This window comes from Lissotriton vulgaris, chromosome 8, assembly GCF_964263255.1.
Source record: "Lissotriton vulgaris chromosome 8, aLisVul1.2, whole genome shotgun sequence".
Lineage (NCBI taxonomy): Eukaryota > Metazoa > Chordata > Amphibia > Caudata > Salamandridae > Lissotriton > Lissotriton vulgaris.
Window position 1 is genome coordinate 612,817,629 of NC_141696.1, and position 27,059 is coordinate 612,844,687.

Below are 27,059 nucleotides of genomic sequence, written 5' to 3' on the forward strand. Positions count from 1 at the left end.
TCCGCTTTCTTACAAGCTTTCCTGAGCGTTCTCAGAGAATCATTGTACCAGGGGCTCGAGTTGGACGTACGCCCCTTGGTCCATTTTGTAGGAATCAAGGAGTCTAGGCCCTTTAGTATCCGGTCACATAACTCGGTATACGCCTCCTCAGGGTGTGTCCTCTCTCCTAAAGGATTAGCCATGAGGTAAGCATGGAAATCTTCTAATCTCAGTTTATGCCATGGGCGTCTCAGGGCCCTCTTATCAGTGTCAAGTCTATAAGCAAGCCAGTCAGTCAGTCAAAATACTTTTATTCGATTTTGGATAACATCATAAAAAGACATACAATTCATACATGTTAAAATACAATGATACATTTACAAAGATAACTTCAAATACATAGGTTTTTAAAAATAATAAAAGCATTTTCAAGAGTTTTTACAAATACATTCAATAAAGACAGTTAATAAGGGGATTTGTGCAAAAGAGCAAGACGCCAGGAAAAATGTCAATTGGGCCACGGGAAGTAAACAGTCGTTAAATGCTGGCTAATGAATCGTGGCTGGATTTAATGCGTAATGCTGCTGCCAAATAGTTTCCCATGCAAAACATAGTGCGAATGTTAGTCATGGACAGAAGATAAAGAAGTGCCGGTCTGACTTGTGTGAAGCCGGCCTCCCTCAGAATTGCTAACAAATATTTATTGCGGGGAACTGAAAATAATGAACAAAACGTAACGAAGTGCATAGTGTCCTGGATTGAAAAATTATCACAGGAACAAGGAGGGGCTGACTCTGGTCTAGCCCAAGACTGATAATTACCCAAATAATAATGGATCAAATTAAATCTAAATTTGGTCAAAAGAAATCTGTGAAAAGGTCTGGTGACAATGCTGAGGTAGGGTTCCATGGAAATGGAATTAGTTATTATATAATGAGACCTCTCCGAGGGCTTCTGTAATTCTTTTTCCTCGCGGGCTAATCTTGCCAAAGTCAAAAACTGCCTCTTAACTAAAACTACGTCCATGTTGCTAATGCGTGCAGGGAATTCAAAAAGTTCCGGTCTCCCTACTTGGTCAAAGGACTTCCTCAAGTAATCCAGCCAGGGGATCATTTTGTAGTGGTCTAAGGCCATGACATCCTCCATAATTGAGTGGTTCAAAGTTAACTCCTTGTTGAGCCATGTCCTTAGCCAAAACATCAACTGGGCCAAGTTAAGCCTATCTGAGATGTAGTCCAAGCCCACCTCCGCATGGATAGAATATGTTGGGGTGGATGTAGGAACTGTCAATAGGGAGCGTAGAAACCGATTTTCTGCCCTTTGGATGGGTTCTAACTGTACATATCCCCAGATTGGAGCACCATACATAGTAATAGGGATACATTTAGTGCTATAAACCTTCAAAAGGGCCTCCATTTGCCTAGCCCCCAATCTTTTTGAAAAGGCCATAAGGGCTGTCGCTGACCTGGCCACTGATAGGCTTTTTGCCCTGACCTGGGGGCCCCACGATCCCCTCTCATCGAAGAGCACCCCCAGGTAGGGGAAAGTTGCCGTTCTAGAGACCACTTGACCCTTACACCTGAAGGTTTTTGGCTTCCCTTTGCGCCTATGGCCTCCAACCACCATTGTGTGGGATTTGCCTGCATTGACCTTCATGTCCAAATCGTCCATGAAGGCACCAAATGCGTGCAACAAGCTCTGCAGACCGTTGCCGGTGCGGGCTATGAGGACTGCGTCATCTGCGTATAGGAGAGCAGGGATCTTAGCTTCTCCTACACGCGGGACGTCCCCCTCTGCCTCCTCCAAGTAGCTCCCCAAACTGTTGATATATATGGTGAACAGTAAGGGGGCTAATATGCAGCCCTGCCGTACCCCACGCATGGACTTGAACAGGAGACTGCATCTACCATCCCTGGTGACCCTGACCATGGCGGACAAATCCTGGTGAAGAGAGGCCATGAAGCTAACTAGGGCCCCGTCTATCCCGATCCTCAATAGGGTGTCCCACAACTTCGACCTGTTCACCAGGTCGAAGGCCGAGGAGAGGTCCATAAACGCTAGGAATAAGGACCCCTCCTTGGCCACCGTGTACTTGGCGATCAGGAGGTGCAAGTTGGAGCACTGCTCCATTGTTCCCCTCTTCTCCCTAAACCCGTATTGGATGTTAGCCAGCCCACCACAGTTCTCCATACTCTCCCTCAGCTTGGTTAACAGGACTCTGCCTAGGATTTTAATGGCAGAGTCCAGGAGGGATATGGGCCTATTACAACCAGGATCATCACGGTGGCCTTTCTTATAGATTGGGACGATGATGGAAGTTGCCCAGGTGGTTGGAAGGGAGTTGCCGGTAGCTGCGTTGAATACATTTTTCAGGACTTCCGCCCACAGACCTGGGGAGTGTTTATAAAAATCGGCCGGCACCCCGTCGGGGCCTGGTGCTTTATTCTTTGTGGTTTCGTGAATGCCCTTTTCTACCTCGCCCTTATTGAAACTCATAGGGGACGTCTCTGGGACTGCAGGCAAGCTTAAAATGCAGTCCGTGGGCGCTCCATCGTATACTGCGCTAAAATGGCTAATCCATTTTTCATCCGAAATGACACAGTCCATATCTGAATTGGTCGATTCGGAGAAAAAGGGCTGGTTTATTATGGACCAAAATTGACTACTGTCCCTCAAGACATCCATACTTAGTAGCTTCTCACAAGCTGACTTCTTGATTTCCTCCCTCCTGGTTTTGAGTGTCAGATCCCGATTAGTCCACAATAAGGCTGTTCCTTCTGGTCCCAGATTTACTCTACATCATACAGTAAATACCCTGTTTCCTATCTGGAGTTGGATACAAAGAGAGGTGCGATCTGGGGCAAGGTCATTCCCTTAGTGGTTCCTGGTTGTTCCATTACTTCATTAGGTCAGCGCTCTAGTGGTTTTGCGAGCGGCCATTTCGTGACCGCTCGCGCAATCATCTGCGCACTTCAACTGTGATATTTTGGCGGTTAGACGTGCTTTCCAGCACGCGTCTGGTAATTCCGCAATTTGATGTTATATTTCCTCCGCAAGTCTTAGGAGCTTAGAAATTGTGTTCCGCTCCTATTCTTCAGTCCGACAGTTCCTGAAATCCTTCATAGCAGTCCTAGTTTCGTCAGCTTATTTTCTCGGCGGCTTGCTGAGGAAATTCTGAAGACGGCGTTTGAAGGTATCCTCGCTTCCAGTCAGCACACTGGGGTAGCTTCAGTCCTCACAGACTCTGCTTCAGCGGTAAGAGACTTCGTATCCAGTACTTATCGTCTGAGAAGTAATGTCAGAGACTCTGCATTCCAGTCTCCTAACGTTTTGAACTGTCAACTGTCTTTGCAAAACTGAACTTGATTTGAACTCTGTAAAAGGAGAACAGTTCGAAAGATTGGGTTTCCATATTGGGCATATGAGAAGAATCTTATGCTGAGGACTTTGTCAGCAGGGTTATCCTTTCATAACTTCAATCCGGACTCCAGTCAACTGATGTCAAGTATATAGGGGTATCTCATTCTATGCATAAAATAGATACAATTGTATACCACCTGTAACTTTCCAGTCTGGAGGACTTGCCCTGGAAATCCTCTTGTGTAGCTTCATTTCAATCAGAAACTATATTTCAACACAAGAAAACTAATAAGAGAGCAGCTAATTCCACACACGAATAAGGTAGGCAGAGTCATAGAACTGAACTAGTGCAGTAAGAGAAGCCAAGCATGTGTAGAGCTGTAGTAATGTTGTGCTCACTGTTCTAGGTGCAATTAGACCAGAGTAGAAGAGTCGAGAAGGCACTGGTGTGGAAGTCTCTCGTTTGTCTGTCCACTTCCCCTTTCCCTTTCATTCCTGGACTTAGAGTTCTCTGAGGCTAGGGGTGTGGGGGAGTTGGGAATTATTCTTCTGAAGACGTTCGTCCTTCACGTCAGCTGCTCCCACGGAATCCGAGGAATTCAGGTACCTTCTTGATATTTGAGGGCCAGCTTATACAGCTTCCTCTGGGAGGCAATGTTCTTTTTATCCCTCGGTGTGTGCTTGAGTGCCAGCATCAGGAATTTGTGTGCTTTGGAGCAGTTTGGGTCAAACCAGCGGCGATGCTTAGAGGCTCCTGCCCTCGCGCTGGCCGTAAGATCAAGCGAGATTTGACTGCAAATAGCTTCAAAAGCCCCCGTTATTTCCTGGACCGGAGCCGTAGTATTTTGACAGACCTCTAAATGTCCTTTAATTTTGGGTAAAATTTCTACATAGAAAGTGTCCGGCAACACACTCGACCACTTTAACCTTCTCCCCTGATCCACTGGGCGTAATGAGGACCGTACCTCTGGTGGACGGGGCTTAGGCCCCATGTGCTGCCCCCAAGCCACCTCTAATACTAGAGGGTTGTGGTCACTCTGTGCAGAGACCATTGTATAGTACGAAATTACCCTATTCAGAATCCCTGGGGACATGAATATGTAGTCAATAATGGACCCCAGGAGTGAGCCTTTATAGGTGTGAGTTCTGGGTTTCCTTCAGGGGAGTTAGGTGTGTAAAGGTTATGATTGGCCAACATGTCTTCTAGCTCTTCTCCAGCCGGAGATTGTTCGAAGTGTGGGCCCACTAGCCCTGCGTGCCCCTCATTGTAACTTGTGCCGCAAAGGTCTTTGCATGGGTGAAAATTAAAATCCCCCAAAAGGATAAATTCATGGTTAAGACGTGTATTTTGACTGACTGATGATAAAAAGGAATCTAATGAAGCTATGCTATTGTTTCCGGAGTCCTTGTTCCTAGAATTATAAAAATTGATATATAAAGTGCTCTTGGTAGGGGAAACTGACCGTTCTACTATTAGTATATTTGGGGAGGGGTTATTGACCAAATTCAGGGACCCTTTGAGATTTAAGGAAAAAAGGGTTATGAGACCTCCCATGGCTCTGCCCGCTCTGCTTGGGGAAGCGGGGATGACAAAGCTAGTGAAACCATCCAGCCAAAATCTGTCTGCAGTATCCCATGTCTCTTGGAGGGCAATAACTTCATATTTAGACACCAGACCCACCCAATCCTCATCCGTTACTTTGGTTTTATTACCTGCCACGTTCCAACTAAGGAGTTTGAACGCCGTGGCCTCCTCCTGGTCGAGTGGTCCCGTTAGGGGGGTCTGGTCATGGGCTAATGGTCAATCAATACCCTCCATGCCCTCCACACCTGATAGGGGTGTAAAACGGTTACTGGTGGCTAGCCCACTACCCGCTGCTGCACCGTCCGCCACCTGGGTTTGGGATGGTGATGAGACAACCTCTACCCTCTGGACACAAGATTGAAGGGGACCCCCAATGCTGCCCCCCCTCGGTAGTTGGTTCAAAGATGGGCCCGTGGTAAGATGACGGTATCTGGGGTGGGCTCTCTCTGGAGGGGGGGGGGGCATCAGCATCTGGGATAGATAACCCTATTTCGATCAGGAAATGGTCAGTCCATCATTAGGTACAGCAATGGTCAGGGCTGAAATATTAGAGAATACCGGATCTAATATATGACCAGCTTTGTGTGTAGCCTCCGACACTAGTTGCTCCATCATCAGCGCATCAAAGTCTGCTAACAGGGTACCAATGGCACTATCCTGCAACATGTCAAAATGGAGTTTAAGGTCCCCCAGAATTGTAAAGTTGGCGGAACCCACTCCCAATTCACATGTCGTATCCAACAATGCCTCTATGAACTTGGCAGCCGGTCCTGGTGGACGGTAAATATACAGTACAGAGAGAGTGAAATGCACACTTATGTCCACCCTAAAACGGGCACAAGTCAGGTAAGAGGCAGCACAAGAAGTCGAAGCCTGCTTCAACTTCGTCCGAATCGCGACACAGTGGAGGAACCTCAACCTTGTGGGTTAGGAAATGAGAACTTGAGCCAAGCCACAATCCCCTCCTCCACGCAAAACCTTCCTAGTTCTATCCCCCAGGATCACTCTCTGCCAGTTTGTGGCAGAATACGCCATCATCTCCTCCAATGGCAAAACATTACATCGGACAGGTGGATGTTGCAAATAGTCTAAAGGAGCCACACCCTCCCCTTCGAGATTGCCCGTCCATCAATGCCTCCAGTGTACGATTGGTTGACGAAGGATCACTTTGCTTTGCTCCGCAAGGAAGTCAGGACTCTCTTGGCCAATGGAGCTATAAAGAGGGTTTCCGGGACCAAACTTGGCAGTGGTTGCTGTTCCTGATACTTTCTGGTCCCAAAGAAGGACGGAAGCCTTCGCCCTATCCTAGACCTCAGAGCCCTCAACTACTTGCTCAACAAGCATTTGCAATGCAATAGGTCTCGCATTAGGAGAGTTTGAGCTATTGGTATTGTAAATGACAATTTTTTTTTTAAATGTGCTGGTTTTGAAATTAGCTAAATTAATAGCTTTGTCATTGATAATGCCAATTGTTTTAACTTTCGCAAATGTGACACCTATAGCATTTGTAAAGCAAAATGTTTTGTTTTTATGTGACATATGTATTGATAATACTAATAACAGTGTCTTTTAATTTTTGTAAATAATTAATACTTAAATAAAAGTTATTGTAATGTTTAATGGCAGTAGTATAAACTGTTCTAATGAACTTTTGTGAAGATTATGTTCATTGTATTTTATTGTGACGAAAATCCGAGAACAGACGTGAAATATTAACATGTTTTTTGTGAATATATACACAATCCTATCACACCAACCAGAATTATTAATCAAACAGGTTTCTTAAGTATTTCAATACATAGAATTAGTACACATTGAATTGACAGTATGATTCATTTAATTTTTTGGGGTTTCTCCAAGTCCAGCCAACACGTGTTTCGTCGAATGGGCGGGAACCCACGACTTCGTCAGGGCTGGGAAAAAACATACAATATACAAGATATTGGAATTGCGAGATACATTATCTCAAGAACATTATTATTTACATGAGTTGAATATACTTATTAAAGAAAGCAAGTGAGAGATAACATTTTTCATGTATCTCTGTTCTTTTGAGGAGTGCTAGGGGAAAGAGGAGGAGGTGGGAGAGTATACATGACTCCCCTAGAAAAAGGGTGAAAAATCTCTCATTCTTCGAGAGATAATAGAATGCCCCACAGTTTGTGAAGATCTTTATTAGATTCATTGTGCTTATTTTCACCTACGTAGTGCTATCCCAAGTGTTTTTATCGCTATTGTCCGTCATTCAGTGATTTCTATATGTGCCAGTGCCGGATCTATTAGGTCGTCTGTGTCCAAGTTTGTGGATCAATTGGTGATCATATCCATTAAAGGCTGAGTGTTATACTCAGGCTTACCTGATAGCGTTATTTTGTGAGCTTTTATGCCTGAAATATCCAAGTTATGACGTAGCATTTAGTATTATATTGTAAAGTCAACATTGAGATGCAGTAAGTTCTTATAAATAGGTATACCAGTTATGGAACATACCTTCTAGCTGGTTATACTTCCGGCCCAGCCACACATGGCATGGGTGGTGGTCTGTTATTTGACCTCGATCTTTATGTCCTTCGCGCTCTATAAATGCCAATAAAAATATAGTGTCTAACATTTGTGATGCTATAACTTGCATGAGTAATTCCTATCCTTTGTTATTAAAAAATATGCTAAAGGTAACGAGCTTACCTAGTGATAGACCAAATGTATGTTCTCCGCCGTTATTATCAAGTATTTCCAGTTCCCAAATTGGAGATATCTGGAATCGGTATTCCCTCAATTGTATTTATCGAAGGAAAGTTGTCTCCCCGCTGTTAAGGGTAAAAGATTTAGAGCTAATTAGGTATTAGAAACATATATATCTCCTAAGTTATGTTAGTATCTAGCTGGTCCCTTGCTTATTTGTGATCAGTCTCACCTTCCAATCCGAAGTTCAGGGGCAGTGTTTTCTCTCCATATGTAGCGCGGTCTTCCTTGTTTTGAAGATCCGCGTCTCTGACCCGGAAGTAAATATACCCCGGGTTCTGCTTCCTCTACGCGCGCAGGAACAGTCTCTTTCTTCATGTAATCTTTATCGGCCATATTAAGATGGTCTATATTACGAAAACGTATCACCCTATTCGTGTATATTTGGATTATTTATGTTCTTCAGTTTTATTTAATCCAGGGTTACTCGTGTTAAATAAAACCTCATCCTCAGGAAATGTTTGGAATTATTACAGTGTCCCTATATTATTCCTTAGTGAGTGTGCTTTATTTTGGTCGGCCAAGTATTTAGAACTATTACAGTGTCTCTGTATTCTTCTTTAATGAATAAGCTTTATTTCGGTCGACCCTAGGCCTCGGGTGATTTCTCTTAGATGCGCGCTGCAACAGTATCCATCTTAATGTCGTCTTAGTCGGCCATATTGGAATGGTCTTTATTACGTTTAAATATATCACAATATAAGTGTATATTGTGATTGCCGGTTATCTAGGGTTATCTAGGGTTCTAGATTGAAACGCAATGATTAAAATTGTATCCTCATGAAATATCTCGGCATATTATATCTATGTGCTTAATCTCTAACGAGTCTACTTTATTTCGGTAAATTCGAGCGGTGTTTAAATATAGAAACGCCGTTATATTTATATCTGTGAGAGTTATTGGTGCTCAAACATAGTGTTAAATTTGGTGGTAATCGCAGTGATTATATGATAATCCTAAATTAAGGATAGGATTATCATAGTGTATGTATCAAATCAAATCAAATCAAATGAGACTTTATTTCGGTTAATATTTCAAACCATAAAAAGTACATACATTGATTACATTTTCAACTTGCGCATCAATACAATATTAAAAAACATTATACACAAATATCATTAAAAATCATCATGATTATTAGTTAGCAAAAAGTGTCCTTCTGGTCCTGACATAGTGCAGTATTGCTTAAAAAAAAGATCATTGGTCTAAGCAAGTTCTTATTCTCAGTGCAAGTTTTAAAAACGACAAAATATGGAGTACACAATCCTGGTGCAGGAGCTGCAAATAAATAAGGGCAGGTCTAATTTGTTTAAAATCCAATGTTCTCAGCAAATCAACAAGAAAGTAGCGTCTGGGATAATCATAAAACCTGCATAAAAATATAAAATGTAGCATATCCTGAGGAGACTTCCCGTCGCAGCCACAGGGAGCTACATGTTTGCTAAAAATGTCTGATTTGGGTCTTATTAAGAGCTGCTGAAAAGTGTTAAATCTGAACCTAGTCAGCAAGAACTTTTCATGTGAGCTAAAGGCGCAAGCCAGATAGGGCTCCATTCCACCACACGACTTTAGCATGATAAACTTTCTGACACTTGGTTTCAGCACTTCCACACTTTCTCTGTCCGCCAATTTAAACTTGAGATAGGCTCTTTTAACCGCTGTTATGTCCCCCTTCACAATGCCACTCGGATGGGAGAACAGTTTGGGAAACCCCAGCATATCAAAGCAAGATTTCAAGTATTTTAGCCAGGGGATGCGCATACAACTATCCTGAGATGTTACATCCCGTACAATCTGGTGAGTGAGTGGTATCTCCTTGTTAAGCCACAGCGAAACCCAGCAGATCAGTGGCTTCAGTGCTAGGTTATCGCATAAAAACGGTGTCCCTAGCTCCTCATGCACAACAAAGTTCGGGGTACTCGCAGGGACACATAGTAACCGTTTAAAGAAGGTGTTTTCGATAACCTGTAATTGAGTATTGGACACATACCCCCACAGTTCACTGCCGTATACCGCCATGGCTACAGACTTGGCATTATATAACTTAATCATTGCAGTTATTGGTTTCTTTCCTATCTTTTTCGCAAGATTAAGGATGGTTCCATTAACCCTCAACATATCATTCTTCTTCTTCACCAGATGAGGGGCCCAACTTAGCTTCGAGTCAAATAGCACACCCAGATAGGAAAAAGTCTCTGTGACCGGAATGGGACTATCATCAAGCTTGAATACAAAGTTCTTTCTTGGGCGTTGGCCAACCTGCATTATATAGGACTTGGAATTATTGACCATTAGGTCTCTATCAGACATGAAAACGTTAAAAGCAGTTAAAAGTGCCTGGAGCCCCTTCTCCGTGCGCGAGATTAAAACCGCGTCATCCGCGTATAACAGCACGGGGATGCCCCTTCTGCCTACTCTGGGGCAGTCAGCCTGTATAGATTGTAGAGCTGCATCCAAATCGTTAATATAAAAATTAAAAAGAAAAGGGGCAAGAATACATCCCTGACGTACTCCTTTATTTATCATAAACTTATCAGTGGTGTCCCCATTAGATGAATATCTTACATTGGCACTAGTTTGATGGTGCATATCCACCAGGAAGTTGACAATCCCAATGTCGACTCCCCTCGCCCTCATGTGCTGCCACAGCCTCCCCCTGTTAACACAGTCGAAGGCTGACGACAGGTCCATGAAGGCGAGGTGGATCGTACCCTTCTGGGCCACCGTGTATTTGCTGAGTATGAGGAATAAATTAAGACACTGAGTTATCGTGGATCTGCCCTCACAGAATCCATATTGAGATATGGACATGACATTATTTGCGGTTGCCCAACTAGTGATTCTCCTCAACAAAACTCTCCCGATAACTTTAACCTTTGAATCAATTAGGGAGATTGGACGGTAGCACAGTGGGCTACCCCTGTCTCCCTTTTTGAAAACCGGGACAATGGTTGACACCCCCCAGATCACTGGACATCCTACCACTGTGGCAGCATTGAAAACCGCCAGCAAGATAGGAACCCAGAAGTGTGGTCTGGACTTAAATAAATCAGGGGGGATGCCATCTGGGCCGGGGGCTTTGTTTGATGTTAAACCTTCTATGGCTTCAAACACTTCGCCGTACTCAAACCTGAGTACTCCTTTAGATTCCCTAGGATAGCTCACACCAGTGCCAGGGTCGGCTGAAAAGTACAGTGATTCAAAGTGACGAAACCAATCCTCTTTCATTATACAGCACTCCAGCCCATCCCCCGGTTGTTCCGACAGGAATGGTTTTTTTACTAACTGCCAGAATTTCGTGCTACTATTTAGGGTCTCGGGGTCCAAAAGCTCATTCCAGGCCTCCACACGCAAAGTCTCCTTATGTGTTTTAAGCGAGGACTTATATACTTTGCGGCAGAGTCGGATTTTCTCCTGGTTCCGCGGTACATCTGCCAGTGCTGCCTTCAGGTTACGGGCAGCTTTTGAACACTCTTGGTTAAACCACCTTGGGCCGCATTTCTCTAAGTTTCCCTTAGATGGTTTCGTGAGTAACCCTGACACTTTCCCCGCCAGAGCTTGAAAGGCATTAAGCACCCCCACCGGATCTGTCCCTGTACAATTAACAATTTCATCTGCACAGGATTCCTTTATATTTTTATACAGAAGGTCTGGGGTAATAGTTGACCACTTTAAGCGCCGCCTCCCGTCAGTCGTTGTCAGATTGCTTGCAAGGCGTGAGGGCATGACATCTGAGAGGCCAAAACCCCTGAGACAAACCACAAGGGGGTTGTGATCACTGAACTCACTATTATTAATATCAAAGGATTCTAAGAAAGGCAACAGAGCTTCAGAAAATAGCATGTGGTCAATAAAGGTGCCTCTACCATGCCCTTTAAAAGTCGGAGTGTCAAAGCTTTTACCGGGATCTCTAATTTCCATGCCCATTGTTAAAACTAAGTCATTCATCATGGAATTGCAAAATTCACCCTCTGCTGTATGTGCAAAATGTAGCCCATCTGCTCTATCGCAGTTTAAATCCCGTATACACTTCCTAAGGGGATCGCCACAGAGGTGCACATTGAAATCTCCCATGACCATTAGATTAAGGCTGTGTTTCTTCATGGAGGCATTAATATATTCTTCTAGTACAATTAGTTCATTAAATGCTAAGGTGGTATTAGTAGCATTGTAAAAATTGACCAGTCCAACCCTATTGCTTTTGGCAGATAAAACAATACCCTGGGCACATGAACGTTGTACATTGATGGTGAGGATACTCGAAGTTATCAAAACAGAGACAAAGATCACCAATCCTCCCTTTGGTCTTCCTCTATTAGATGGAGTTGCTGGCACAGAGAACGCTTTATAACCTTCTAAGAACATTTCACACTCCACATCCCAAGTCTCTTGGAGGCAGATAACCTTAAATTGTTTAATAAAAGAAACCCATTTTTCATCTGCCATTTTGGTTGCTAGACCCGCAACGTTCCAAGACACAATATTCACACATTTATTGGGCTCCTGTGGGTTGGTAGAGTCAATATTGCATGTTAGATCAGCTACATTTAATCCATCCTTACCCACAGGTACTTTATGTCAGTCACACATATCAAGACCGGACAGGAGTTCATATCTGTTATGTGTGTTGACGTTATAGGCCATCTGGCATTGCCCACTGAGATCAAGTCTGTTCCCTGGGTTAGTTGGAAAACCTAGCCCGCCAGAATTAACTACATTATATGTATATTGCATCCCATTATTCCCAATGTTCGGGGTCAGAGTATCAAACCGAGGTGTTGGCCTGCTCAGTTGTGGGGGTGCCGTACAAAGGTGAGCATAAAAGTAGCCCAGTGGACGAACACAGATACTACCCTCATTGTATACCAGGGATGCAGCTCTCAAGAGTACTGTTGCCACATGTTGGGGGTGTCTGAAATTAGCCACAATGCAATCCCCATTGCCCACTTTGTTAGAAGGCCCTACCCAGTTTACCCTTCTAACTAGCGTTATCTGATCTGAATACCCGACGGGAAAACCGCAGTTCTTATTTAGCCATGAGACTGTCTTGTTTTTTAGAGAGTCATATGACTCGCCATATGGAGATGCCGGATGGGTGCCAACTGCAGGGACATTTGTTAAGACCACCACAAAAGGCGCACAATCCGGAGGAAGATTTAGATAGCCATTTCTTCTATCAGGTCTAGGGTCTATCTTGTTACCTGTAGTTGGAAGTGAGCCTACACGTGGCTGCGGGTTTCCTGCTTTAGATTGGGGGAGACTGACAGGTGGTGGCCGCTGGGGTCTATTCCCTAGTGTACTCTGTGCTCCTGCCGAATTGACTGCTGCTGGCACATTTTTCCCCTGTTCAGCTTGGGTGGACCTTATTTCTTTTAGTATAGTGCTAGTATCTCCAGCGGCCTTTTGCTGCGCGGAGACAAGCCCCCCAAGCCTGTCTACTTCTTTTACAAGGGAATCTATTTTTTCCACTAGTGGTTTGAGAGCCTCCTCTATCTTCATCCCCAGGCTGGTCTCCATAATTGAGATTAAGGCAGTAAACTGCTCATTAGTAATGTTAACACTGGCATTCTGCTTGGGGGGGCCTGAATCAGCTCCCGTAAACACAAAGGGATTGTTAGCTGCTACCCAGATGTTATCAGTAGTATGGCTAGGGTTTGCTACCGCTAAATTGCTAGTTGGTTGTCCCCCTTTACGTAATGCCGCCTTTCTACACTGCCTTAATGGCCTCTTCTTGGTGGTTCCCCCCTCGCTCGCTTCACTATTTATATCGGGTTGCTCCCTCTCTCCTGAATGTACCATTGCCACAACATTTACAGAGTTGGGTGTTAATGTCAGCATACATGTTGGTGGGCTGGCTGGTAGCGGGTCGGGTGCCCTCAGAGAGGGCATTTCTGAGTTGGACAAACTAGCCCCGTTAGTAGCCTCAGTGTCTTGTGCAACAATCAGGGGATCATCCTGTGTACATACTGTTGTATCTCCTTTCCCTAATGAGGCACGCCGATCGCTATTTATCTGGGCGACCTTTTTTACCATATAGTTATCAATGGCACTCTGTCCCAGTGGCATGTTGCCTGCTTTAGCCTTAGACATTGAACTTATAGAAAAAACACACACTATAAAAAGATAAACAGTGCAAATGCAGAACCATACAAATTGTAGGCACAATGTTAAAAATGTCTCAGTTGCTACTAGGAATCGACACACAAAAGGGGCCTACCCAGTCCGAGCGGCGCTTCTGGCCCAGACCAGACTCCTCAGGCCTCTGAGGGCCACAGAGGGCCCGCCCTTTGCCCGGGCTTAGCCCCGGGCGCTCCCGCGGGCGCGACTCGCGGGGCGAGAGGGCGTGGGGAGCTTTGTACCGCCTCCTGTCGCTCAGCACCCGTCACGGTGCGCCGCCACTCCCGAGGCTTCTGGGGAATGTAGTGCCGTTGCCCTCACGGCTGCCCGATGGCGTGAAGCAGCCCGGGTTCGAGCTAGGAAGTCTCTCGGCGCTTCCTGTCTGCCAGAATCCCTCGAGCCGCACCACCGTTTCCCTCACGGCTGCCCGATGGCGTGGTAGCAGCTCCGCTGTAGCCCCCGCAGTGCTCGCTGCCGCGGGGAGCTTTGTACCGCCTCCTGTCGCTCAGCACCCGTCACGGTGCGCCGCCACTCCCGAGGCTTCTGGGGAATGTAGTGCCGTTGCCCTCACGGCTGCCCGATGGCGTGAAGCAGCCCGGGTTCGAGCTAGGAAGTCTCTCGGCGCTTCCTGTCTGCCAGAATCCCTCGAGCCGCACCACCGTTTCCCTCACGGCTGCCCGATGGCGTGGTAGCAGCTCCGCTGTAGCCCCCGCAGTGCTCGCTGCCGCGGGGAGCTTTGTACCGCCTCCTGTCGCTCAGCACCCGTCACGGTGCGCCGCCACTCCCGAGGCTTCTGGGGAATGTAGTGCCGTTGCCCTCACGGCTGCCCGATGGCGTGAAGCAGCCCGGGTTCGAGCTAGGAAGTCTCTCGGCGCTTCCTGTCTGCCAGAATCCCTCGAGCCGCACCACCGTTTCCCTCACGGCTGCCCGATGGCGTGGTAGCAGCTCCGCTGTAGCCCCCGCAGTGCTCGCTGCCGCAGGGAGCTTTGTACCGCCTCCTGTCGCTCAGCACCCGTCACGGTGCGCCGCCACTCCCGAGGCTTCTGGGGAATGTAGTGCCGTTGCCCTCACGGCTGCTCGATGGCGTGAAGCAGCCCGGGTTCGAGCTAGGAAGTCTCTCGGCGCTTCCTGTCTGCCAGAATCCCTCGAGCCGCACCACCGTTTCCCTCACGGCTGCCCGATGGCGTGGTAGCAGCTCCGCTGTAGCCCCCGCAGTGCTCGCTGCCGCGGGGAGCTTTGTACCACCTCCTGTCGCTCAGCACCCGTCACGGTGCGCCGCCACTCCCGAGGCTTCTGGGGAATGTAGTGCCGTTGCCCTCACGGCTGCCCGATGGCGTGAAGCAGCCCGGGTTCGAGCTAGGAAGTCTCTCGGCGCTTCCTGTCTGCCAGAATCCCTCGAGCCGCACCCCCGTTTCCCTCACGGCTGCCCGATGGCGTGGTAGCAGCTCCGCTGTAGCCCCCCAGTGTATGTATATTTCTTGTGGAGGTGCTCGTACCCAGTGCTATCCAAATTTTCAACTGTGGGGCCAAGTACATGTAAGTCAGTGCCAAGTACGTTCATTGTAGATTTGTATATAGATAATCTCATACATATATAAAATATAGTGAGGTAAAAACTCATACATAGTGTTGATGTTATAACAGTATTTTGTCAAATCAGATATTGTCATATGGCAAACTACAGGGTACATTCGTTTGTATGTGATTTTGTGGTTCTTATACAGTATAATCACATTTCATCCATCGATACATATCTAATCAGAATCTATATTTCAGTTACCTAGATAGTAATGTAGTTCCTGATCAGAATTCATACCGTACTCTACTGCACGCATAATTAGTATCCATGATGCTTCTCTGCGTCTCAAGGCCAGTTCCCTATTCCCCCCTCTTGGGTCGTTTTTTACCTGATCTATTGCGCAAAACCCAATGGTTTTGTTCCTGCCTTGTTTAGGACATTGGTTGATATGAGCTGCTGTATTACATCTTGCATCCTGATGTTTGATAGCTCTTACATGTTCAAAAATCCTATCTTTAAGGGATCTCTTTGTACTACCTATGTAAAAGCTACCACATTTGCATGTGATCATATAAATAACAAAGCAACTGTTGCAGTTCAGTAGTTGTTTGATGGTAAATTCTTTACCCATATAATTGCGAAATGTCTTAGTTTTATTCATGGCCATGGGACATAGTTTACACTGTTGCAGCGCGCATCTAAGAGAAATCACCCGAGGCCTAGGGTCGACCGAAATAAAGCTTATTCATTAAAGAAGAATACAGAGACACTGTAATAGTTCTAAATACTTGGCCGACCAAAATAAAGCACACTCACTAAGGAATAATATAGGGACACTGTAATAATTCCAAACATTTCCTGAGGATGAGGTTTTATTTAACACGAGTAACCCTGGATTAAATAAAACTGAAGAACATAAATAATCCAAATATACACGAATAGGGTGATACGTTTTCGTAATATAGACCATCTTAATATGGCCGATAGAGATTACATGAAGAAAGAGACTGTTCCTGCGCGCGTAGAGGAAGCAGAACCCGGGGTATATTTACTTCCGGGTCAGAGACGCGGATCTTCAAAACAAGGAAGACCGCGCTACATATGGAGAGAAAACACTGCCCCTGAACTTCGGATTGGAAGGTGAGACTGATCACAAATAAGCAAGGGACCAGCTAGATACTAACATAACTTAGGAGATATATATGTTTCTAATACCTAATTAGCTCTAAATCTTTTACCCTTAACAGCGGGGAGACAACTTTCCTTCGATAAATACAATTGAGGGAATACCGATTCCAGATATCTCCAATTTGGGAACTGGAAATACTTGATAATAACGGCGGAGAACATACATTTGGTCTATCACTAGGTAAGCTCGTTACCTTTAGCATATTTTTTAATAACAAAGGATAGGAATTACTCATGCAAGTTATAGCATCACAAATGTTAGACACTCTATATTTTTATTGGCATTTATAGAGCGCGAAGGACATAAAGATCGAGGTCAAATAACAGACCACCACCCATGCCATGTGTGGCTGGGCCGGAAGTATAACCAGCTAGAAGGTATGTTCCATAACTGGTATACCTATTTATAAGAACTTACTGCATCTCAATGTTGACTTTACAATATAATACTAAATGCTACGTCATAACTTGGATATTTCAGGCATAAAAGCTCACAAAATAACGCTATCAGGTAAGCCTGAGTATAACACTCAGCCTTTAATGGATATGATCACCAATTGATCCACAAACTTGGACACAGACGACCTAATAGATCCGGCACTGGCACATATAGAAATCACTGAATGACGGACAATAGCGATAAAAACACTTGGGATAGCACTACGTTGGTGAAAATAAGCACAATGAATCTAATAAAGATCTTCACAAACTGTGGGGCATTCTATTATCTCTCGAAGAATGAGAGATTTTTCACCCTTTTTCTAGGGGAGTCATGTATACTCTCCCACCTCCTCCTCTTTCCCCTAGCACTCCTCAAAAGAACAGAGATACATGAAAAATGTTATCTCTCACTTGCTTTCTTTAATAAGTATATTCAACTCATGTAAATAATAATGTTCTTGAGATAATGTATCTCGCAATTCCAATATCTTGTATATTGTATGTTTTTTCCCAGCCCTGACGAAGTCGTGGGTTCCCGCCCATTCGACGAAACACGTGTTGGCTGGACTTGGAGAAACCCCAAAAAATTCAATGAATATTACTGTCAATTCAATGTGTACTAATTCTATGTATTGAAATACTTAAGAAACCTGTTTGATTAATAATTCTGGTTGGTGTGATAGGATTGTGTATATATACTTGAAATCTGCGGATTATTTGTGGGTAAGGATGACAACCCATACCTAGGCACCCAACGACACAAATCAGTACAGTACTTCTGATAAATTTGCCTATACAGTGTAAAGCGCCACAACCACCTAAAACTGTCATCGCTTCAAATGTTTTTTGTGAAATTTGTAATAAAGCTTGAAACATTGAAAGAACATATTTGAACCAGTTGTTCTTGAATGGTTGCCCAGCTTGATGCTGTGTTGGCGCTGAGTGATGTTGTGTTTGCGACGAGTGATGCTGTGGTGCTGTTGAGTGACGTTGTGTTGGTGCGATAGATAGCTAGAGTGAGGGCGGTAGATAGATATAGGGAGGGCGATAAATAGATAGAGTGAGGGCGATAGATAGATAAATAGAGTGAGGGTGATTGATAGATACAGTGATGGCGATAGATAGACAGATAGAGTGAGGGTGATAGATAGACAGATAGATATAGTGAGTGCGATAGATAGATATAGTGAGGGCGATAGATAGAGTTTGGGCGATAGATAGGTATATAGAGTGACGGCAATAGATAGCTAGAGGGCGATAGATAGATAGAGTGCGATAGATAGATGGATAGATAGATAGATAGATAGATAGATAGATAGATAGATAGATAGAGGGCGATTGTTAGATAGAGCGATGGCGATAGATAGAGTGTGCGCTAGCTAGATAGCTAGATAGATAGATCTATAGAGTGAAGGCGATAGATAGATAGAGGGCGATAGAGTGAGGGCGATAGATAGATAGATAGATAGATAGATAGATAGATAGATAGATAGATAGATAGAGTGAGGGGCGATAGATAGAGTGAGGGGCGATAGATAGATAGAGTGAGGGTGATTGAGTGAGGGCGATAGATAGATAGCATAACACTTACTACATACAGACAGTGTTACAGTTAGACAGTGTCAGATAGAGTTAGACAGTGTTAGACAGACAGACAGTCAGACAGACCGAGTGAGACAGATAGACTTAGGTATAGTCAGACAGAGTAAGACAGACAGACAGTCTGACATATATAGTCATATACATTGCCAGACAGAGGAATACAGAGAGACAGATTCAGATAAACAGAGCCAGACAGAGTCAGTCATTTTGATAGTCATTTGACATATTCACAGTTAGTTAGACAGACAGAGTCAGTTAGACAGACCAAGTTAGTCATACAGATAGAGTTAGTCAAACAGTCAGTCAGACAGAGTGACAGACAGTCATTCAGACAGAGTGATAGGCAGAGTCAGTGATACAGAGTGACAGGCAGAGTCCGTCAGACAGAGTCAGGCCAAAAACACCCTTAGTAGGAGACACACCCTGTTCAATACCATAAATCTGAATCTTACAAATCACATCCACAAAATGCATGACACATGAAAATCAACAGTGTTCAAAAGTGCACCCTGCACAAGCAGTCACCAACTAGAGATTAGAGGATTAAAGGATTATAGACATAAAAGGAATCCTTCAAAACTCAAGGGTGCAGTAATTTGTCAATATGGGGTCATAGGTGTAAGGCAGAGGTTAAAACAGAACAAAAACACCAACAAAATCGCACACATCCATTTCGTGAATGTATTCTCTTGATAAAAATGTTGTTTTAAATTGAGCATTTGCGAAAAATACTTCTTCGCATTCTATAGCCAAATGTACATAAGTTGCGGAATTAAAAAGAAGCCATTAAGAGTAAGCAGAAACATTTGCATCTCAGCATGGCACTGTTTACTTGCCAGAGCAATATTAAACGTTTTTATAATTGTGGATAATGTTGAAACATGTATGCAAATAGGAGTGTTACATATTACTGGCAAAATGGGCACTGGGCTTATAAAACTGGCTTCCTAAACAAGTGAAATAAAGACATTAAGTGCCATAACAACATTTCCAAAACATACATGGAGAGTGTGATCGCAGCAGTGTGTGCTTTATATAATGGAGAACAATTCAGACCCTTTTTTTTTTAAATTGACATGAAGCAAAATGTTTGGAGTTAAACGTTAAATGATTGTCCTCTGGGGGGAAACATTAATTAAGGAGCATGTCTGTGTGTTTGGTGCTCTCCTGGCGCCTCCGGTCTCTTTACTGCTCACACGTGCTATTTACAAGGCGTTCACCAAGGAGGGTGGCTCTGTCTGCCTTGTGCCCTCCCACCCCCCTCACCCCCCCCCCCCCCCCCCCCAGTGGCGCAAGTTGCCAGTTTCCTAGATGTAAAGCAAAGACCGAACATTCCCGCCTTGTTGTTTCAAAATATATAGAGCTCGTGCAATTTGCAACTTACATTGCACTTCCTAGACACAATTGTAAAATGCACGCTCTGTATATATTTTAAAACAATAACACAGTAATGTTTAACTAATAATGAAACATGGCTGGAGAGCAGGCTGACTTTCCTGAAACAGTACGTCATGCCACAGAATTCTGTTTAGGAGGTATTCCCGGCTTGTTGTTTCAAAATATAGAAAGCGCGTGTTTTTTTGCAATTTACATTGCACCTCTTGACTCGATTTTAAAAATGCACGCGCCGTATATATTTCGAAACAAGCCGGTAATGTTTGACTAGCAGCTAAACAATGTGTAAGCTGGAGACCAGGCTTACTTTACCTAAAAAGTGGGTCATTGCTCAAAATTGCGTTTAGGAGTTGCAATATAAATGTGAAAAGATGTTGGGGTGGAAGTGAACAAAACGTGAAGCGCGGTGTTGGGACTATACCGCACTTCAAGTTTTAGACAGCATAGCGCAGGAGAGGGCCCTCTAGGCGCTAGAACTAAGCTCTGCACTCTGTCGGGCGGGAGCGAGCCCTCTAGGCGCAAGAACTAAGAACCTGTCTATCAGGAGAGTGCCCCGGTAGCCACTGCCAGTTGTCCCTGTTCTCTCTCTGGCAGGAGAGAGCCCTCTGGGCGCTATCAGTCATTTATCGTCCCTTCTCTTGCAGGAGATGGCCCTCTAAGCGCTAGAACTAAGTTCTGCATCCTGTCTGGGAGGAGAGTGCCCCGGTAGCCAGTGACAGTTGTCCCTGCCCTCTCTCTGCCAAGAGAGAGCCCTCTAGGCGCTAGCAGTAGTTTCTCGTCCCCGCTCTGACGATAGAGGTCCCTGGCAGGCGCTGGCAGTGGTCGCGGGGGGGATAATGTCTGAAAAGTCAGCCTTTTTGCGGCTCAGGCCGTGTTTCCCAGATCCGAGTGCATTAGCCGGGAGCTTTGAGGGGATTTGAATGCACTCTCGGTGAAGGCATCCTCGTGCAGGCTGGCAGTGCCACGGGGCTGCCCATGACGGGCATCAGGGGTGGGGGAGGGGGCACCCCAGAGTGCGCGGCGGAGGGGACAGCGACGGAGACCGCCTTTCCTGTCACAGACTCCAGGAAGGAGAGAAGCGAGAGGCAGGGGAAAGAGAGGAGGAAAGTAGGAGCAAGGGAAGAAAAGCGGAGAAAGGAGGGAAGAGGAAAGAGAGAGTGAGTGAGACAGAGGAGACAGGCAGACGAGAGAGGACGAGAGAGAGAGAGAGAAAGAGAGACAGAGGTGGGGAGACTGAACTGAGGGAAATAGAGAAAGAATAGAAGGAGTAAAACGGTAGAGGAAGGGAGGGCCAGAAAGGAAAAGGAGAGAGTAAAAATAAAGTGACAGAGAGACGGCGTGAGAGAGAGGAAGCCGGGCAACAAGAGAACGAACGAAAACAGGGGATGAAAATAGGAAGACGCTAAAACGGGGGGCGAGAAAGAGGGGGGAGGGCGGGGAAAGAAAGAGTGAGAGAGGGTAAAAAGAAAAGAAACGTGGGACAGCGAAAGCTATAGATCAAGAGAGAAAGAAGACAAGAGACAAGTGAAAAGGAAAGCAACAGGAGTGAGAATAACACATTAAGCAAACGGCGAAGACGAGGGAAATAAAATCACCAGTCCTGCGCTGCCATCAGCTCTTTGCCGGCCTGTGAGCAGTGGGAGGGCGGGGGCTGCCTGCGCATGCGCGCCACTCTTCAGTTTCGTTTCCTTTGGACGAGCGCGAGCCCGTAGAAGAGAAGTGCCGCATGAAGTCCCGGGTCCCAGGAGGGGGCCCGGGTGAAGACCAGCGGGGAGACTGCGAGGCCCCCATGCCGCATCTTGGTAGAGTGGGAGAGGAGCTCGAGTGCTCTGCGGGGCTCCTTTGGCAGATGGTGCGAGCCCGACTCCGGTGAGGTAAGAGGGGAGGGGGCGGGGGGGGCTGTGTGCCTGCATGTGTGTGCCTGCGTGTGCGTGTGTGTGTGTGTGTGCGTGTGTGTGTGTAGGGGATGGGGCCTGCCTGTGTGCGCGCCGTGTTTGCATGCAAGCCCTGCGGTCTGTGCAAGCGCGCTCGCTCCCGCGGTGAAATCCGACACTGGGAAAGCGCGTGACACTCTGCTGTCCACTTTCCTAAATACAGATAACATTAGTTGTCTTGCTGACAGCATTCATGCTTTCGCATGAATGCTACGTCAGCTCGACCTAAAAAGGAAAAATTCAAGATGCTCACCCTTGCTCAGGTCCTGTCTGCCTTGCACCCAGAAGACTGGATGGTAGCGCTGGAGTTGCATGATGTCTATTTTCATATCTCATCCTGCCTGCCCATATTTGATACCTGCAGTTCACGGTCGGTCACATCCTGTTTCAATTTGCAGTGCTCCCCTTTGGCCTCACCAGGGCCCATTGGGTGTTCACAAAGGTGATGGTGGTATTCATACCCATCTGCGGAGATCAGGGGTTCCAGTCTTCCCCTATCTCGATGACTGGTTGTTAAAGGCGGGCTCGCCCCAGGCAGTTGTTTTCCACCTCCTACCTGCATTTGCTAGGGTTCACTATCAAAGTGCCAAAGTTACACCTGACTCCGCTCAGACGCTTCTTTTCATAGGGGCTGTCTGCACACGGTGCAGTTTTGGGCCTATCCTTCAAGATATTGAAGCAATGATAACAATGTTTCAGCCTCTATCTTGGATTCCCGTGAGAATGACTCAGTCTGTTGGGCTCATTTTACTCCTGCATCCTGCTAGTGACCCATGCACTGTGGCACGTGTGGGGTCTTCAGTGGGACCTGAAGTACAAATGGACACAGCATCGAAGAAATCTCACCGACTTTGTTCAGATTTCAGAGGGCACTTCGAAAGACCAGCAGTGGTGGCTAACAGGCCCAATTGGATCAAAGGCAGAACCCTCTCCCCTCCCTACCCAAATCTTACAGTAGTGACGGATGCGTCCCTTCTGGGATGGGGTGGCCATCTGGGAGAGGTGGAGATAAGAGGACTCTGGTCACTGGCGGAAGCCAAGCTCCATATCACTCTGTTGGAGCTTCGGGCTATCTGGCTGGCATTGAAAGCCTTTTTGCAGTCAATAAAAGGAAGGCTCGTACAGGTGTTCACGGACAACACTACCGCCATGTGGTACTGCCTCAAAAAGGGCAGAGTGGGATCGCGGACACTTTTTCAAGAGGCCCTGCATCTCTGGACTTGGCTGGAACATCAGGGCATTTCTCTGGTGGTTCAACACATGGCCGGTTCTTTGAACAACAGGGCAGATGAGCTCAGCAGAAGGTACCTTGCGGATCATAAAAGGCATCTCCATCCAGAGGTGGCACAAGGTCTCTTTTAGCGGTAGGGAGAGCCTTGGTTAGATCTGTTTGACTCCAAAGAGAACTCTCAATGTCAGCTGTTCTGCGCTTTGAAGTTTCCAAGACAGCTCTCATGCGGTGGTGCTTTTCGAAGCGAGTGGAGCTCAGGCTTCCTATACGCTTTTCTGCCCATACCACTCCTGCCCAGAGTGCTGAAGAAGATCGGGAGCGACCGGGCACAACTTATTCTTGTAGCTCCGGACTGGATGCAGAGAGTTTGGTATCCCGATCTTCTAGACATGAGCATCGATCCTCCGGTCAGGCTGCCTCTTTGGGAGGATCTTCTGACGCAGCATCAGGGGAGGGTACTCCACCTGAACCTGTCTACCCTCCGCCTCCTTGCATGGAGATTGAGTGGTGACAGTTGACAGCTTTTGACCTCCCTCCCGAAGTCTGAGGCTATCTTGACCGCCAGGCATCTCTCCGCAAAATCGGTATGCTCCTGCAAATGGAACAGCATTTTGTAAATATTGTACAGCCGGTCTATCAAACCCCTGTTTGCTCCCTTATCTGAAGTCCTGTTGTTCATACTTTCTTTAGCCGAGCAAGGATCTGCTCTGGGCACATTGAAGGGCTACCTTTCAACCCCTTCTACTTTTCTCTGGCTACCTGATCAGCCCTCTCTGTTCAAATCTCCTCTGGTGCACAGATTTTTCATCATGCCACAGTGAGACCTTAATTTGGTTCTCACTTTTCTGATTTGTGCACATTTTGAGCCGCTGCATAACTGTACACTGTGGTTGCTCACCATCAAGACAGCTTTATGTGGTGGCCATAGCCTCTGCCAGGAGGGTAAGTGATCTGCAGGCACTATCTTCACAGTCTCCTTACCTGATGGTCTTTCCGGACAAAGTAGTACTGCCTAAGATGGTAACACCCTTCCATATGGGATATTCCGTTATCCAACCCCCCTTTCTATGCACCTCTGCATTCTTCCAAGGAAGATGATTATCTCCATCGTCTCAACCCAAAAAGAGTGTTGTTGTTCTACCTTGATCGAACAAAAGAGTTACAGGTGGATGACCAGTTCTTTGTAGGATACGTGGGTGCAAAGATGGGCCGTGCTGTCCAGAAGAGGACTATTTCCCAATGGGCCACCTTTGTATAAAAATGGGTTACATCTTAGCGGACAAGGATCCCCCTGAAGGGCCTAGGGCCCATTCCACCATGGCAAAGGCGGCCACCACGGCTCTCCAGCGTGGTGTTCCCATCTTGGATATCTGCCGTGCTGCTACGTGGGCATCTCTGCACATGTTCGCCTGGGTGCTCAGGTTCGCAGAGTAGGCCTCTTTGGTTGCTCTGTTATACCGGATTTACCAGTCTAAGCAGTATTGCAGTCCTACCTCTGGTAATGGTCTTGCTTGGGTATCTGTTCAAAGGTGAGGAATTTGCGGCTAGATGTCTCTATCAGATGGACAAGTTACTTACCTTCGGTTACGCCTTATCTGCTAGAGACATGATGTAGTCGCAGATTCCTTACCAACCCACCTATCCTCCCCGTACTGCGGAATTGGTTTTAAGTGCCAGGGATGTTCCCCTTCAGGGCCCTAGCTTTTCATTTTTTAACACACCTTGGTCAGTCACGTCATGGCTTCACGCTTCTGGCATGGAAAGTCGTGAAAAGTACTGACGTCAGCACGCCGGAGTGATGGTTATGGTGACGACGCGGACATCACGACAACTAATTTGTTTCCGACTACGTCCTGTGGAGTCGACCAACACCATCAACCAGTACGCAGGGGTACTTCTAGAAAAAATATTCTGTATCCAGCCTGACTCCTGGAATTTCAAAGGTGAGGATTCTGCGGCTAGATCACGTCTCTACCAGATAAGACATTACCGAAGGTAGGTAACTTGTCCATCACTGACATTGGCTCACGAGGCTGGACATATCAGAATCAAAAGTTAAAGCATTGTATTGTTTCCTGACAGTGAAAATCTTAACGCTTCCAAACTTTATCAGGTACTGTTGATGATTTCCTAAAAGGTTGGCATTGAGCATAAGATTTCAACCGCTTTGAGTGTTGCTTTTAGGGTTGGATCTGTTGGAGAAAGACGCTAGTTTTTTTGTAGTTCACGGTTTGCTTACCAGCTAGTAAGTTATTTTACTTTATTTTAAGTACTTATTGACCATTGAATCTGTTGTGTTACACTGCGTTACCAATTTCTAATGCTCTTAGTCTCCTAAATGAATCTGTCACTGCATATCCCTCGGTAGCCCAAGAGATTCAAGTGCTAAAAGTGCTTGGTCTTTTAAAAAAAGAGTGCAAAAACATTGTGGCAAACGCTGTTAAACCACAGGAGGGAGGCCTCCGTGATGTACAATCATGTGTGTGGTGTTGAGCACAGAGAAAAGCTAAAAAACTAGCTTTTAATGCAGGCCCAGTGACGTCACTACTTGATGTTGCATCACCAGCTTGATAACGAGAGAGAGCTTATAATTCGGTGCAGCTGTTTCAAGATAAAGGTAACTTTATCTGTCTCTGTTACGGTTTGTTTTAGAGTTTTTAAAGCCTCTGAATAGCTCATGTATCATTGCAGTCTCATCGGATATGCTGATACTGTAATAGACTCTTGATACTGTATTGTTGATTCCAGTACCTTCATGCTCATCTCTTCTTAACATTTACATCCATTGTTTTCAGACTCCATCTTCTTTGTTGATGGAGCTTCTGTTGTTTACACAGATTTAGTCTGTCCATTTACAAAGTGAATTTGTCCGCATCCTGTTATGTAAAGATTTGTGGGACATCTTTCCTCTTTGAAGGTTGTGGTCACCAGAAACCAAAAGCTGCTTTGCCATTCTCTTTATGATTCTGAGAGGGCTGATAAAAAGATAATTTGTTAGAGAACATTGTAATTATGGATTGTATCGTTTGGTTCTCTTATACAAATAGAAGTTATCTGGGATGATACCTGCTGCAATTTTTACAGCTGCATCTATCACGTAACCGTATGGCTGGGTACGTTTTACAATGTATTTGTGTTACAGAAAGAAGATGAACAGCTGTACAGTGGCAACATGAGACCGCTCTCCTCAAACAAGGATGAGGAGATGAGCTCTGTTTTGGAAATTGCATTTAAAACAGTCTACATTGGGAGAAAAAAAGGACGATCCAAAGGTTGTGCTAAGGTATGCTGTTAGTGGCATTATTGAATTTGGATAACTTTTAATTTTAATTTTTTTGGCAAGTATGTATGCTTCAGCTGTAGCAGACCAAAATACCAATATAACATTAGAACCAGCATAAGACAGGGAGCAAAATGAGACTCATAAATAGGATGCAACAATTTCAAATATTTTTTATCATGAGCATCACAACACGGTCAATGGGTGGGGGTTGTCGTTAAGGCCTACTTCCATAAAAAGCAACACACCAATCACCATTTACAGAAGTCCTTTAGTGGCAAGGTATCCCTAAACCCTGTTTGTTATCTGGTGTAAATACGTTCCATTGCTTGGGAAATTTTATTTTTTTTAAAACACATTTGTATATATAGGGACGCTGATCCTCCAAGGATTCTCCAGTCCCCCTTCTGAAATCTGATTGGCTTCCAACACTTTGACCAGGAAGTGTTGGCGGCCATCTTGGGACTCGGCTATAGCCATGAAATAAAAGATAAAAACAATAAGCACGGTCTCCCACTTGACGGATTACATTCTAGGCCTTGTTTACATGCCTGGGGCTTATTTTTTATAAAGCCAGGGAGGAGGGGCGCTCGACCCCCTTTAAGTATCCGCGACCACCACGTCCCCAGGGTCCATAAATAAATTAACGTGCAGGGCCGCTTGGACAGCCACCTCCACGGGCTTT

General features: G+C 45.6%; 1 protein-coding gene across 4 annotated transcripts in view; it reads left to right on the forward strand.

The window, feature by feature from the left end:
* The window catches only part of SENP7 (SUMO specific peptidase 7), a 1,147,554-nt gene that overhangs the window by 388,766 nt on the left and 731,729 nt on the right, over positions 1–27,059 (forward strand). For all 4 annotated transcript variants that reach the window (XM_086934477.1, XM_086934475.1, XM_086934476.1 and 1 more), the window contains one exon: positions 26,237–26,377. In XM_086934477.1, coding sequence (XP_086790603.1) covers positions 26,237–26,377 — 141 coding nt within the window. The remainder of the gene's footprint in view (positions 1–26,236; positions 26,378–27,059) is intronic.